Here is a 16,507-nt window from a genome sequence, read left to right on the forward strand (position 1 = left end):
AAATTATTTTTCCCATAAGGAGCTTGTTCCCAGTTGTCTTGAAAGCACTGAAGTCAGATAATTCAGACAAGTTGTTTTGAATGTGGCAGTACCATACGAATGTAACATATCATACTATAATTTACATTTACTATGTTACGTCTACCCCTTTGTCAAGGTTGCAGCCAGTCAGCATAGAATAGGGCTAATGACTTATAACGTGAGCTAATGACTGTTTAGCCCAGATCCCAAGTCCCAAGTCCCCTGTGCTCGAGTCCAAGTCCGAGTCACCAATGGTTGAGTCACAAGTCCCTATGACTAGTCCAATATCCAAGTGCTTGAGTCTTGGTTCAAATACTCAAGTCTGAGTCACTGGGTCCACATTAACTCAAAATAAAGTTATTTATCCAGTCAGAGATAATGTTGTGGCAAGAGGGATTTAGTCAACAAATTGTTTGCTATCCCTTATCCTTTCTTTCTGTGCCACCAAAAACGTTCTCAAACATTGCAGATAGAACTTCCATGAATAGAGCTGACATTCAATAGTGTGCAATTCAGGGCGTTCCTGCATGTGGACATTCCTGTATCCCATTGGTTTTTGCATGAACCGAGAAAACCGTGCCCGACAGGTGGAGGCGAAGGACACGGTCTACCAGTTGCCCCCGCCTCCAGCTAGCACAGCAGGAGGGAGGGAGGCTGGGGCAACACGTGTGTTAGTTAACTAGCTAGCTTGCTTGTTAGGGACACCATGCGTCGCCACCCTCTCCCGCCTGCTGTGTACTGGACTAGCTGGCTAAACTAGCACACAGTCTCCTTTTCTACCGCCTGCCAAACACTTGCCCTCGCAGACATTAACAGAACTGCGGGAAAACAGTGTCTTACAGCCGGGGACAAAGGACAATGTCTACCGGTGTAAGGCTAACTAGCTACCATTGTCACCCCCTCCCCTTCTTCTGTTGGATTTAGTTTATAAATTGACCAATAGAAGTATTAAGAGGGGTTCCTGCAGATGCAGGAATGCCAACATGCAGGAACGCCCGGAATTACAGGCCACAATTGCACCCTTCTCACGTTATTCCTTATTCAGTATGTTCTACATAGCATATTTCTATCTGAATGTTCCAAAATACTGCATCCCGCTGAACGCGACACGTTGTTGACTGAACAAGGTGTAGCCTTAACAAATGGTTAAGGGTCCGTCCGCAATTAGACTTGTATTAGAACAGCTTTATTCATGTAAAATGTAGCCTGCCAATGCATGATAGAAAGAAAAAGACATAGTGCCGGTAGTATAGGTAATATCTTTGCACGGTAATGGCTAAAATCAAGACGTTTTCTCAAAGGAAAAGAGAGACACTTGGCTAGTGCGTTAACTACAGAACCTGGCTATGAAATGCAATGGTCATCTCAGTTTCTGGACTTGAAAACGTTTGACCTCTGTCATTGCCAACAAAGGGTATATAACAAAGTATTGAGATAAACTTTTGTTATTGACCAAATACTTATTTTCCACCATAATTTGCAAATAAATTCATTAAAAATCCTACAATGTGATTTTCTGGATTTTTTTTCTCATTTTGTCTGTCATAGTTGAAGTGTACCTATGATGAAAATTACAGGCCTCTCTCATCTTTTTAAGTGGGAGAACTTGCACAATTGGTGGCTGACTAAATACTTTTTTGCCCCACTGTATTTCAAGGCCTACCTTCAAACTCAGTGCCTCTTTGCTTGACATCGTGGGAAAATGAATGGAAATCAGCCAAGACCTCAGAAAAAAATTGCAGACCTCCACAAGTCTGGTTCATCCTTGGGAGCAATTTCCAAATGCCTGAAGGTACCACATTCATCTGTACAAACAATAGTACGCAAGTAGAAACACCATGGGACCACGCAGCCGTCATACAGCTCAGGAAGGAGACACGTTCTGTCTCCTAGAGATGAACGTACTTTGGTGCGAAAAGTGCAAATCAATCCCAGAACAACAGCAAAGGACCTTGTGAAGATGCTGGAGGAAACAGGTACAAAAGTATCTATATCCACAGTAAAACAAGTCCTATATCAACATAACCTGAAAGGCTGCTCAGAAAGGAAGAAGCCACTGCTCCAAATCCGCCACAAAAAAGCCAGACTAAATCAAATCAAATTAAATCAAATTAATTTATATAGCCCTTCGTACATCAGCTGATATCTCAAAGTGCTGTACAGAAACCCAGCCTAAATCATTCTCTCTACTATTATTCTGACATTTCATATTCTTAAAATAAATTGGTGATCCTAACTGACCAAAAACATGGAATTTTTACTGGGATTGAATGTCAGGAATTGTGAAAAACTGAGTTTAAATGTATTTGGCTAAGGTGTACGTAAACTTCCGACTTCAACTGTATATACCTACCTACCTGTACTCAAACTGGTGGCTGGTGTTAATGTGTCACTGAGAGAGAGAGAGAGAGAGAGAGAGAGAGATAGAGAGAGAGAGAGAGAGAGAGAGAGAGAGAGAGAGAGAGAGAGAGAGAGAGAGAGAGAGAGAGAGAGAAAAAAACACAAGACACCTGCCAGTCTAGAAAAGCAACCCAGGTGGTAACAACGGCTGCATTCCCCAGATCTGTATATTTGCTCTGGAAGGGTTCTATTCTCTGACTAGGGACAAAAGGAAAGTTTGTTTGTTATTGTTGACCATTATTGTGTGGATTTGAAGGAGTGATGTCAGACTTTCCAGATAATGTGGCCACTGAGACCAGCTCAACCCAGTCACAACAGGGAGGGTCCAGCTTTCAGCTTGCCAGTATTTCCATGGACCTGGGCTTGATCAAGAGCATTCCTGGAATCCTGATGTTGGCTGAGATAGTGAGTGACAAATACCAGTTTCACCTGTGTATTTACTTTATCCATCATCAAATCAAGTTTATCGGTCACGTACACAGATTTGCAGTTGTTATCGCAGGTGCAGCTTGTGTTTCTAGTTCCAACAGTGCAGTAAACCTAGCAATAAATGTTTTTGTCTCCTGTACCCAGTTCATGTTTCCTTCTTTCTCTGTCCTACTCCTCATCTTCTAGGCCAATCTATATCTATGTATCTTTTCAGAATCCCTGTTTTCCTCTATCTTATTGTTTTGTATGGGCTTGAGTTATACCTAGTGGTTGCTAAGAGTTGTAGTAATGGACACACACTGGGACATTAATCAGGTGACAGCTTGTTTTATTTTAACATAACATAAATTAAGAATTGTTTTATGCAAAACGTCCTGTGTCTTGAATATGTTTTATGTTTACATATTTACATAATGTATTGATAATTAACAGTACATTCAGAGAGTCATATATAAAGCACATATTTCAATATGATGCCACTCCCTTTGAACCTGTAGTACATGTGACTGACCCGGCTAGGTGGGTCACTGCACTAGGCTTTATATCACACCCTTGATAGCCATCTCAATAATTACATGAGAAAGAAATATCAGGACTCACACTGTTCCACTTGAGTATAGTGGTACATACTTGTTAAATGTGTGTGTCAACAGCCATCACCCATGATTATAGACATCTCATAACACAAGACATCACATTCCTACTATAATTGAGCATTAACAATAACATTAATATGAATTGCTGGACCCTGTGATGGTATTGTTCAATCATGTCAACTCAGCCAGATATTTTGAACCCTGATGATTTTGTGAGCCCATATCTTGGATCTTCTATATTCATTATAGGTTTACTGCAGTTGATTGTTAACAGTTCACGGATATACGCCCACACACCCTACACAAAACCAGGCAGGCACACTCAAACACACACACCTTAAATTGACACAACTTAAACAAACCTGCCTTAGGCCTCAGATTTGATCTGGCGTGAAGACTTGGATTAGAGACTCAATAGAAGGTTCACCTGTTCAAATGTCAGCTAAATGTTTCTGAACATGTATCTTGTTCTGTCTCACTCTCCTCAGGGTCTTGGCCTGCTGCAATGGGCTCTAATTGCCAGTGCCTCCTCCCTTATTCCTGCCTATGGCTGGGTGATGTTTGTAGCCGTTACACTGTGGCTGCTCACCATTATCCTCTTCTTCATGCTCTTCTTTGGCGCCTATCACAAACTCAGCTCTGTGCCTTGGCCAATGTTGGTGAGTGTCCTAATCCACTAACCTCTGGTGTGATTGCTGACCTGACCTCAGGCTTATGTCGAAGTGGGTAGTCGAAGTGGGTTGTTCTATGAAAATTGTGGCTGTTTTAACAGCTTGATGCATTTTGGTATTTTTACTACATTAAATAAAATAAAAATGCTTGTGTTGCTTTTTTGTCACTAGCGTTACCTATATCTTAATGACGATTCAGGCTTTACAATATGTCATTTGACTATTTCATTTGCATATATAATCAAAGACATAAAGCGTTAATAATAATATTAAGAAATGTTTTTGATTAGAAATAATTGACATTAAGGAAAACACTTTTTTCTATAATAACACCTGTGACGGTAACACCAGTGACCGTAACACCAGTGACTGCAACACCAGTGACGGCAACACCAGTGACAAATCTGTGTATATAATGGCGCTGAAGTAGATGGCTGCCGTTTTACGATCCCGTAATCAATTCCAAATCAAATCAACTCAAAGTTTATTTGTCACGTGCGCTGAATACAACAGGTGTAGACCGTACAGGGAAATGCTTACTTACAGGCTCTAACCAAAAGTGCAAAAAAGGTATTAGGTGAACAATAGGTAGGTAAAGAAATAAAACAACAGTAAAAAGACAGGCTATATACAGTAGCGAGGCTATAAAAGTAGCGAGGTTATATACAGACACCGGTTAGTCAGGCTGATTGAGGTAGTATGTACATGTAGATATGGTTAAAGTGACTATGCATATATGATGAACAGAGAGTAGCAGTAGTGTAAAAGAGGGGTTGGCAGGTGGTAGGTGGGACACAATGCAGATAGCCCGGTTAGCCACTGTGCGAGGGCACTGGTTGGTCGGCCCAATTGAGGTAGTGGTGGCTGGGGTCTTTGACCATTTTTAGGGCCTTCCTCTGACACCGCCTGGTGTAGAGGTCCTGGATGGCAGGCAGCTTAGCTCCAGTGATGTACTGGGCCGTACGCACTACCCTCTGTTGCCGTACCAGGCAGTGATGCAACCAGTGCTCTCGATGTGGCAGCTGTTGAACCTTTTGAGGATCTCAGGACCCATGTTATAGCAAAAGAAATTGTGCTATTGTGTATATATTTTTTGTGTTATTTGTAACTTATTTTGTATATAAGGTTTCTGCCACCGTGTCTTATGACCGAAAAGAGCTTCTTGATTGATATCAGGGCAGTAATTATTCACCCCGTACTGGAGGAATTCTTCTTCTTCATGGAGTCAGACTGGAAGGATTTCCTTTGGACGCCTGACAGGGCCCTCATCCCCATCATTCGCAGGAGGAAAAGATGGAGATATCGGGGACGAAAGTCCGAGTGCCTTGTCACCGAGAGGGTAATTTACCTTTACCATCGGTTCTATTAGTCAACGTACAATCAATCGATAATAAAATAGACAAACTACGAGCACGTATATCCTACTAACGGGACATTAAAATCTGTCATATCTTATGATTCACAGAGTCGTGGCTGAACGACGACATGATTAACATACAGCTGGCAGGTTTTAAGCTTTTTCGGCAGGATAGAACAGCGACCTCTGGTAAGACAAGGGGCGGCGGCCTACGTATATTTGTAAACAACATCTGGTGTTGTTCTCTAGGTTTTGCTCGTCTGAGGTAGAGTATCTCATGATAAGCTGTAGACCACACTATTTACATCTATATTTTTCGTAGCTGTCTATATACCACCACAGACTGATGCTGGCACTAAGACCACACTCAATGCGCTGTATACAGCCATAAGCAAATAGGAAAATGCTCATCCAGAGGGGGCACTCCTAGTGGCCGGGTACTTTAATGCAGGGAAACTCAAATCCGTTTTACCTCATTTATAACAGTGTGTTAAATGTGCAACCAGAGGGAAAAAACTCTAGACCAACTTTACTCCACACACAGAGACGTATACAAAGCGCTCCCTCGTTCTCAATTTGGAAAATCTGACTATAACTATATCCTCCTAATTCCTGCTTACAAACAAAAACTAAAGCAGGAAGCACCAGTTACTCGGTCAATAAGAAAGTAGTCAGATGAAGCAGATGACTGTTTTTGCTAGCACATACTGGAATATGTTCCGGGATTCTTCCGATGGCATGGAGGAGTACACCACATCAGTCACTGGCTTCATCAATGAGTGCATCGATGGCGTCGTCCCCACAGTGACTGCACGTACACACCCACACCAGAAACCATGGATTACAGGCAACATCCGCACTGAGCTAAAGGGTAGAGCTGCTGCTTTCAAGGAGCGGGACTCTAACCCGGAGGCTTATAAGAAATCCCGCTATGCCCTCCGACAAACCATCAAACAGGCAAAGCGTCAATACAGGACTAAGATTGAATCGTACTACACCGGTTTCAACGCTCGTTGGATGTAGCAGGGCTTGCAAACTATTACAGACTACAAAGGGAAGCACATCTGCGAACTGACCAGTGACACGAACCTACCAGACAAGCTAAATTACTTCTATGTTCGCTTCGAGGCAAGTAACATTCACAAGGCCGCAGGGCCAGACGGATTGCCAGGACGTGTACTCTGGCAACTGTCTTCACTGACATTTTCAACCTGTCCTTGACTGAGTCTGTAATACCAACATGTTTCAAGCAGACCACCATAGTCCATGTGCCCAAGAACACTTAGGCAACCTGCCTAAATGACTACCGACCCGTAGCACTCACGTCTGTGGCCATGAAGTGCTTTGAAAGGCTGGTCATGGCTCACATCAACACCATTATCCCAGAAACCCTAGACCCACTCCAATTTGCATACCGCCTCAACAGATCCACAGATGATGCAATCTCTATTGCACTCAACACTTCCCTTTCCCACCTGGACAAAAGGAACACCTATGTGAGAATGCTATTCATTGATTACAGCTCAGCGTTCAACACCATAGTGCTCTCAAAACTCATCACTAAGCTAAGAACCCTGGGACTAAACACCTCCCTCTGCAACTGGATCCTGGACTTCCTGATGTGCCGCCCCCAGGTGGTAACAACACATCCACCACGCTTATCCTAAACACGGGGGCCTGTCTGTGGTGAGTGCTCAGTCCCCTCCTGTACCCCTGTTCACTCATGACTGCATGGCCAGGCACGACTCCAACACTATCATCAAGTTTGCCGATGACACAGGGGTAGGCCTGATCACCGGGAGGAGGTCAGCGACCTGGCAGTGTGGTGCCAGGACAACAACCTCTCCCTCAATGTGATCAAGACAAAGGAGATGATTGTGCCCCCATTCTCATCGACAGGGCTGTAGTGGAACAGGTTGAGAGCTTGAAGTTCCTTGGTGTCCACATCATCAAAAAACTATCATGGTCCAAACACACTAAGACAGTCGTGAAGAGGGCACGACAAAGCCTATTCCCCATCAGGAGACTGAAAATATTTGGCATGGGTCCTCAGATTCTCAAACGATTCTACAGCTGCATCATCGAGAGCAACCTGACTGGTTGCATCACTGCCTGGTATGGTAACTGCTCGGCCTCCGACCGCAAGGCACTACAGAGGGTAGTGCGTACAGCTCAGTACATCACTGGGGCCAAGCTTCCTGCCATCCAGGACCTCTATACCAGGTGGTGTCAGAGTAAGGCCCTAAAAATTGTCAAAGACTCCAGCCACCCTAGACATAGACTCTTCTCTCTGCTACCGCACGGCAAGCGGTACCGGAGCGCCAAGTGTTGGTACCAAAAGGCTTCTTAACAGCTTCTACCCTTAAGCCATAAGATTCCTTCCACTTGTTTTCATTTGTTTTCTTAAAACTTCTTAAAGCAGTGTTGGTTAGGGCTTCTGAGTAAGCATTTCACTCTAAGGTCTACACGCCTATTGTATTCGGCACAAACATTTGATTTGACTTGAAATATATTTGATTTGATTAGATTTTTGCAACATAACTGTCTGACATATGTTTCATTAACAATAAAACACTTCAATTAAAACTTAAACAAATATCTGACTTTTAAAATTGTTTTTCCTGGTGGTTAAGGCGGGGGACAGGAAAGTCACCATTGTCGTAGAATGACCCGTGTAGTCTCTGCTATGCTGCATTTTTGCTATACATTTATTTCAAAGTTATTTTGTAATAGTTATTCAATGTAAAGTAACTTTGAAATAAAATGTAGGCTGTATTCATCAACATCTGTTTTCTATCTTGTAGGTTATGGTGTATAATGCTATGGCAACCGTTTTGTACCTCACAGCATTTCTGGCCAATGCTGCATCAGTCGCTCCTTACATTTCAACATACTTCTACGGCCATATGGCAGCTGCTGCGGTAAGTCTAGAACAGACAACTTAATATCTACAGATATACAAAGACATGCAGACACTAGACTGAAACATAGGCACATGTAGGCTGGCTTACTTGTTAATTGGTTGAAGAGTTCTGATCAGTTGATGAGCGACAGAAACACATGAGAAGCCCTTGTTTAAACAAGCGCTCCCTTACATAGGGCCACATAGATTGAGACTGAGTACATTACGTTCAATACTTGCACATTTGTGTATAGTCACAAGATAACCTTCAACAGGATGTGCTGATATCTATGTTCTGGCTAGGATGAATAGAAAACACAAAAGTGTGTTTCTGGCCCTTCCACTTTCTGGCACTCCTAAATGTTTGACTAAAGAGGCAGGACTGATGCGTCATGTGCACACCTGACTGTGACAGGTTCAAAGATAAAGAGAGATGGAGCTAGAAAAAATGTAAGGTAGATGTGCTTTTATGGTGTGGTCTCTCTCCATGGCAATCCTGGCCAGAGTCCATTTGCTATTTACAATGAGGCACATGACCAAGCCCGTTGATCTTCCTGGGAGGAACAAGCCAGTCACCATAACGTTGGCCCTGTTGCACAAGACCCAGGGCTATTAGAGTATATCTAACAGGGTTTGTCAACAGTAATTGCTCCTGTAAGTCGCTCTGGATAAGAGTGTCTGCTAAATTACTAACATGTTAATGTTTCACCATGCATACATATGTAGGATCTTAATTTGAGCCAGTTTGCTACAGCAAGAAAATAACCCTACTGCAACAGGAAATGTGAATTATTATTATTATTATTATAAGAATTGACATTTTTTTCTGGGGTTGATACATTTTTCGCAAGAAAAACAAAATCTAAATGGATATTAAAAACTTCACAAGCCTTTTTAAACCTCAAATACACTACAGTTCTCCTACAACAAGGTGATCAAATTAAGATCCTACATCATAGTGTGTTCAAAGACTTGTATCTCCTTCCTTTCACAACCCAGGAAAACAGTAGCCAGGTGACTCTAGCCAATAAAGATTCTCCTCCTATTTTCACAAACATCACAGTTTGATGTAGGTCAGGGGTCAGTATTTATGTGTATGTAGATCAAATATTTTATTTTTGCTTTGGGGAGAATGTAGCTACAATATACAGTACCAGTCAATAGTTTGGACACATCTACTCATTCAAGGGTTTTTCTTTATTTTTACTATTTTCTACATTGTGGAATAATAGTGAAGACATCAAAACTATGAAATAACACATATGTAGTAATGAAAAAAGTGTTAAATGTTTTATTTAAGATTCTTCAAAGTAGCCACCCTTTGCCGTGATGACAGCTTTGCGCACACTGCATTCTTTCAACCAGCTTCATGGGGTGGTTGCCTGGAATGCGTTTAAATTAACAGGTGTGGTTTGTTAAAAGTTAATTTGTGTAATTTCTTTCCTTCTTAATGCATTTGAGCCAATCAATTGTTTTGAGACTAGGTAGGGGTGGTATACAGAAGATAGCCCTATTTGGTAAAAGACTACAAATTATGGCAAGAACAGCTCAAATAAGCAAAGAGAAACGACAGTCCATCTTTACTTTAAGACATGCAGGTCAGTCAATCCGGAAAATGTCAAGAACTTTGAAAGTTTCTTCAAGTGCAGTCACAAAAACCATCAAGCACAATGATGAAACTGGCTCTCATGAGGACCGCCACAGGAAAGAAAGACCCAGAGTTACTTCTGCTGTAGAGGATAAGTTCATTAGAGTTACCAGCCTCAGAAGTTTCAGCCCAAATAAATGCTTCACATAGTTCAAGTAACAGACACATTTCAACATCAACTGTTCAAAGGAGACTGCGTGAATCAGGTCTTCGTGGTCAAATTGTTGCAAAGAAACCACTACTAAAGGACACCAACAATAAGAAAAGACTTGCTTGGGCCAAGAAACACGAGCAATGGACATTAGACCAGTGGAAATTTGTCCTTTGGTCTAATGAGTCCAAATTTGAGATTTTTTGTTCCAACCGACGTGTCTTTGTGAGACAGAGTAGGTGAACGGATGTCCTCCGCATGATTGGTTCCCACCATGAAGCATGGAAGAGGAGGTGTGGGGGTGCTTTGCGGGTGACATTGTCAGTGATTTATTTAGAATTTAAGGCACACTTAACAGGCATGGCTACCACAGCATTCTGCAGCGATACGCACTCCCATCTGGTTCGCACTTCGTGGGACTATCATTTGGTTTTCAACAGGACTATGACCCAACACACCTCCAGGCTGTGTAAGGGCTATTTGACCAAGAAGGAGAGTGATGGAGTGCTGCATCACATGACCTTGCCTCCACAATCACCCGGCCTCAACCCAATTGAGATGGTTTGGGATTAATTGGACCACAGAGTGAAGGAAAAGCAGCCAACAAGTGCTCAGCATATGTGGAAACTCCTTTAAGACTGTTAGAAAAGCATTCCAGGTCAAGCTGGTTGAGAGAATGTCAAGAGTGTGTGAAGCTGTCATCAAGGCAAAGGGTGGCTACTTTGAAGAATCTCAGATATAAAATATATTTGGATTTGTATGTGAATCAATTCATATGTGTTATTTGTTCTGATGTTTTCACTATTATTCTACAATGTAGAAAAAATAAAGAAAAATCCTTGAATGAGTAGGTGTGTCCAAACTTTTGACTGGTACTGTATGTTTGTGTCATTTTTGTTGCAACGCATATGGCATGACAACAAATGATGACAGAGGAGTTGGCTACAGCCCAAAGAGATCTGGCACCTAGTACTGGCAGCCTGCCTGCATATCATTAACATTGCTAGTCAAAGATTCAACAATCTCAATGAACTGACATTCGAGGAAGAATAGTTAACGCAGGCATGTACTGTATCTTATGATAATAACATTCTTCTCTCATCTGATTGTCTCTTACTATGTGTTTGTCTCTTGTTCAGTTTTTTGGCATTGTGGTGACTTTGTTATATGGAGCCAGCACCTTCTTTTCCTATTTGGCATGGAAGGGGGATGGAGGTAATGCAGCCAGCCACTCTGGTCCTGCATAGGACTACTCTACTATCTGTCCTGATAAACCCTCTCCATACAGAGAGACTTGGACAGTGTGAACCGAACAGTGTGACAAGTAGAGGAGATTCCAAACCTGTTCATCAAAGGACGAGTGTTTTTATATACGGTATACTTTTTAAAAAAGAAGCAGGACATCAATAGCCTTTTTTTAATGTCAAAATGGTGACTGGAGTGAAGACTGGAAGCATTTTGCAGACCCTTTCAAAGTGTGTTGCTATGGTAACCCTACCACTGCACATCCATCAGTACACTCACTCATCATGACTCACTCACATACATGCTCCCATACATAACCACTATGATCACATACTGTAGGAAAGTGTAATGAATGATACATCTATTTATACTGTAATAAAGGGGGTAGGTAGCCTAGCAGTTAAGTGTGTTGGGCCAGTAACCGAAAGGTCGCTGTTTCGAATCCCTGATCCAACTAGGTGAAAAATCAGCTGACGTGGGGGTGGTGATATGCAAAAAACAAATTTCTAATTCACATGTGTATAATACACATTTGTGTATGTGTGAAATAGGACAAATGTAAGCACCCACCTAATTATTATAATACTTGTAGATACACAGGAATCCCAATGGGTTACACGGTCTGTGTGCAACACACGTTCAGAAACATATTTTTATATATTATTTTTTCACCATTGTGAAGACCAAGAGAATCATGTGTACTGTTTATCCATATCAGTACACCTTTTCAAATAAAGTAGATTGTGATTTTACAAAATTATTTCATGTCTTTATTTGAAACACTTATTTACAGGCAATGGGACACAAGACTATGTACAAACCAGTGAAACAAATACATTTAATTAAAACACTTAAAATATTATTCTCAGTAAAGACTGCTACATACAGTGGGGAGAACAAGTATTTGATACACTGACAATTTTGAAGGTTTTCCTACTTACAAAGCATGTAGAGTTCTGTCATTTTTATCATAGGTACACTTCAACTGTGAGAGACGGAATCTAAAACAAAAATCCAGAAAATCACATTGTATGATTTTTAAGTAATTAATTTGCATTTTATTGCATGACATAAGTATTTGATCACCTAACAACCAGTAAGAATTCCGGCTCTCACAGACCTGTTAGTTTTTCTTTAAGAAGCCCTCCTGTTCTCCACTCATTACCTGTATTAACTGCACCTGTCCACACACTCAATCAAACAGACTCCAACCTTTCCACAATGGCCAAGACCAGAGAGCTGTGTAAGGACATCAGGGATAAAATTATAGACCTGAACAAGGCTGGGATGGGCTACAGAACAATAGGCAAGCAGCTTGGTGAGAAGGCAACAACTGTTGGCGCAATTAATAGAAAATAGAAGAAGTTCAAGATGACGGTCAATCACCCTCGGTCTGTGGCTCCATGCAAGATCTCACCTAGTGGGGCATCAATGATCATGAGGAAGGTGAGGGATCAGCCCAGAACTACACGGCAGGACCTGGTCAATGACCTGAAGAGAGCTGGGACCACAGTCTCAAAGAAAACCATTAACACACTACGCCGTCATGGATTAAAATCCTGCAGCGCACGCAAGGTCCCCCTGCTCAAGCCAGCGCATGTCCAGGCCTGTCTGAAGTTTGCTAATGACCATCTGGATGATCCAGAGGAGGAATGGGAGAAGGTCATGTGGTCTGATGAGACAAAAATAGAGCTTTTTGGTCTAAACTCCACTCGCTGTGTTTGGAGGAAGAAGGATGAGTACAACCAAGAACACCATCCCAACCATGAAGCATGGAGGTGGAAACATCATTCTTTGGGGATGCTTTTCTGCAAAGGGGACAGGACGACTGCACCGTATTGAGGGGAGGATGGATGGGGCCATGTATCGTGAGATCTTGGCCAACAACCTCCTTCCCTCAGTAAGAGCATTGAAGATGGGTCGTGGCTGGGTCTTCCAGCATGACAACGACCCGAAACACACAACCAGGGCAACTAAGGAGTGGCTCCGTAAGAAGCATCTCAAGGTCCTGAAGTGGCCTAGCCAGTCTCCAGACCTGAACCCAATAGAAAATCTTTGGAGGGAGCTGAAAGTCCGTATTGCCCAGCGACAGCCCCGAAACCTGAAGGATCTGGAGAAGGTCTGTATGGAGGAGTGGGCCAAAATCCCTGCTGCAGAGTGTGCAAACCTGGTCAAGAACTACAGGAAATGTATGATCTCTGTAATTGCAAACAAAGGTTTCTGTACCAAATATTAAGTTATGCTTTTCTGATGTATCAAATACTTATGTCATGCAATAAAATGCAAATTAATTACTTAAAAATCATACGTGATTTTCTTAAATTTTGTTTTAGATTCCATCTCTCACAGTTGAAGTGTACCTATGATAAAAATTAGACCTCTACATGCTTTGTAAGTAGGAAAACCTGCAAAATCGGCAGCGTATCGAATATTTGTTCTCCCCACTGTAGGACAAATGTTGTACTAATATTATTGAAATTATTTTACAGAAAGGGATCCCATTGGTTCAAATGAGAAAGAAGGATCTGAGAAAGCACCATCGACCAAACAGCCTAGGACTGAATGTACCAGGTTTCGTCTTTCAGGCTTCATATACTGTTTGTTGTGGAGGGCTATGAGTACAATAAAAAAAAAAAAACATTGAAGTGTTTTCCCATTGCTGGTGCATATAGTTCTCCTAACCACCAATGCCAAGGGCTGAGCAACTAGGCTACTGTTTAGTCTGTCTAAAATGCTTGACCTACAAACACCTTCTGGCATTCGTGTTAATAATGTAACGGGCACAAAACTCAAGTCATTGAGCACAAATTTTATAAAAAACAATGTACCCCACCCTGAGGACAAAGGTGTCTATCTTAACCAGAGAAAGGCTATTTGTAAAACAAAGACCAACCTGACTGATACCATTCCCATTGCAAACCTACAACAGTTCAAATACAAAAGCTGTGGGAAAGACAGATGTTCCCTGTGGTCCCCTGTGACTGGAGGGCATGGGCAAGACAAACAATTATGTTCTGTTGTCAGCAGCACAGTGCACTATTGGTCATGTGTTTGGGGATGACTCTTCATTAGTTACTTCAGTTTTGTTGTTGTTCTGGAGGTGATGGATTTGGAGGATGTAGAGCTGAGAGACCTCACCACTAGGCCATCACTGAGGTCAAGCCCTCGGCCCTCCTTCTCCTGCAGACAGAGGAGGTATGGGTGCTGTGACACGTCACACAACCACAAAGAGACAGAATCCTCAACACAAATTTCTCTCAACAAATCACTAGTACATACGTATCCTAAAATATAATGTACATCCAATTCCAAACATTGAGTTTTTACTCACTGCTCTGTAATCAATGAACATTTCTTTGAAGGTCATAAAGTCTGTAAAAGTAAGCAACATGTCGAAGATGTCTCCTGACACTTCGTCTTTGTGCTGCCTGAAACATAGAAAAGAGTGAAAATGTATTTTTGTGAAATGAGAAACAAAAACTTTGCACTCTGCAGTTAGATGTATTTGGTTTACATGGGGCAACGTGCCGCCTGGTGTGCCACCTACTGGCCTAATGTGTCAGAGTGCAGTGGTTCCCAACGAGGGGTGCTAGGACCCCTGGGGGTATTCGTGAAGACTCATGAGACCATAGGCTTACTGGAAGAACAAAAGAGCTGGTGGTACTGTAACCGAAAAAGGTTACTCCTGAGTGGAAATGGTTTACATACTTGAGTAGCTGAGTAAATGTGCTCATGTTGAAACCGGGAATTCTCTCCATCAGCTGCTGCTCAAGTTGTTTCTCAAGCAGCTCAATCTGAAGAGGTAGAAGTAAACATCAGAATATGTATGACACGTTCACATAGATCGTTTTTTCAGACCTTCTACCTTACTTGACAGTTGATGATGAGGCAGGCAGATGAACAGAGTATAGTGCCTTACATATTCGTTGAAGATGGGTGTATAGGTGAGTTTGTTCTCCTCGGAGTCATCAAACTCCAGGTAGTGTTTCTCCATGAAGCTCTGTTGCATGTGCTGGAAGTCGTCCTCTGAGGAGAAAATTGAGAAGCATTAGCGAGCTATCCATTTAACGTTGATACACTAAAACATGTGAAGTGAACAATAAAACACAATAAAAGTTTTTTTTGTCCAATTTACCCATGATGATGTCTTCAATACTCCCAATGACAGCATCAAAGGCTGCATCTGAATCTGATGAGCTGGGGAGGGTAAATCAGTCAGCAACCAAACATATCAACATTAATCATTCTCTTCTAAATTAACGTTACTTCACTCACTCACTTCCTCATAGACATACTGACACGTATGCACACACACATACATACATACATACTTTGAAACAGCAAAATTCTCCTCATCCAAATCCACCATTTCAACGATGTTCTCGCCACCACCCAGCGGATCTTTCAAAAAGACAAGACATTGCATAATACATTAGATAACGATATCATTTCAACATTTGATGCTAGCTAGCCTAGCTGAGCAACCATTGCTATATTTCTCTGGCTATTTTCGTATTATTTAAAATTAGTCAAGAACTCACTTCGCTCTTTAACGTCCATTCTTAATCTATTTAGTTAGCAAACTACGTAGCTGTCTAGCTAATTGATTTTTTGTAATCGCTACCAAGGCAACAAAAAAAAAACCTCCCTTCAGTAAATTCAGTCCGGTAAAGAAACAGATCCCAGCTGATTAGTTCCGGAAGTACAGTAGAGTACAGTACGGTCAGGCCATAGAATTGAGAATTATAGTAATTTGATAGCACCTCTATGGGTCAGGCACTCAACATCGTGTAAACTGAAATTAATGTTAAGTGCGTTTAAGTCCTTTATTGCAATCATGGACTGTACATTAATTTTCCCTTTTCTGTCCCATGATAATGCAGAGTACATATCATGTAATTCATTCTGACTGATGGGTTTAGTTGTGAATGTAGGCCATGGCTAAATCATGTCAATAATAATGGCATCTTTGACAAACAACAACATCTCACTTTTAAAAGTTTATATTTCCAAATAATGTTGACTCGTCCTATAATCGTATTTGTAGTCAAAGCATACATTGGAGAAAAAAAGACTTTCAGAAACGC

General features: G+C 41.7%; 2 protein-coding genes across 3 annotated transcripts; one reads left to right on the forward strand and one right to left on the reverse strand.

Annotated features, from left to right (window-relative positions):
* The first annotated feature begins 2,514 nt into the window (after positions 1–2,514).
* On the forward strand, positions 2,515–12,386 carry LOC110520128 (plasmolipin). The gene is made up of 4 exons (XM_021597215.2): positions 2,515–2,826; positions 3,935–4,105; positions 8,279–8,395; positions 11,315–12,386. Exons 1-4 carry the CDS (start codon positions 2,683–2,685, stop codon positions 11,420–11,422), a joined length of 540 nt encoding a protein of 179 aa, XP_021452890.2. The 5' UTR covers positions 2,515–2,682; the 3' UTR covers positions 11,423–12,386.
* Positions 12,387–13,929: 1,543 nt separating this feature from the next.
* Positions 13,930–16,121, reverse strand: LOC110520135 (ADP-ribosylation factor-like protein 2-binding protein). 2 transcript variants are annotated; one of them, XM_021597226.2, is made up of 7 exons: positions 15,962–16,121; positions 15,752–15,821; positions 15,556–15,617; positions 15,340–15,446; positions 15,129–15,214; positions 14,752–14,848; positions 13,930–14,624 (listed from the first exon to the last, which is right to left on the reverse strand). In XM_021597226.2, exons 1-7 carry the CDS (start codon positions 15,978–15,980, stop codon positions 14,493–14,495), a joined length of 573 nt encoding a protein of 190 aa, XP_021452901.2. In that variant the 5' UTR covers positions 15,981–16,121; the 3' UTR covers positions 13,930–14,492. The 2 variants fall into 2 exon arrangements, with proteins under 2 accessions (XP_021452901.2, XP_021452911.2); XM_021597236.2 differs by having other exon boundaries at positions 13,930–14,600; positions 15,962–16,040.
* Positions 16,122–16,507: the final 386 nt, after the last annotated feature.

The sequence above is a fragment of the Oncorhynchus mykiss genome, chromosome 1 (genome assembly GCF_013265735.2).
Source record: "Oncorhynchus mykiss isolate Arlee chromosome 1, USDA_OmykA_1.1, whole genome shotgun sequence".
NCBI lineage: Eukaryota > Metazoa > Chordata > Actinopteri > Salmoniformes > Salmonidae > Oncorhynchus > Oncorhynchus mykiss.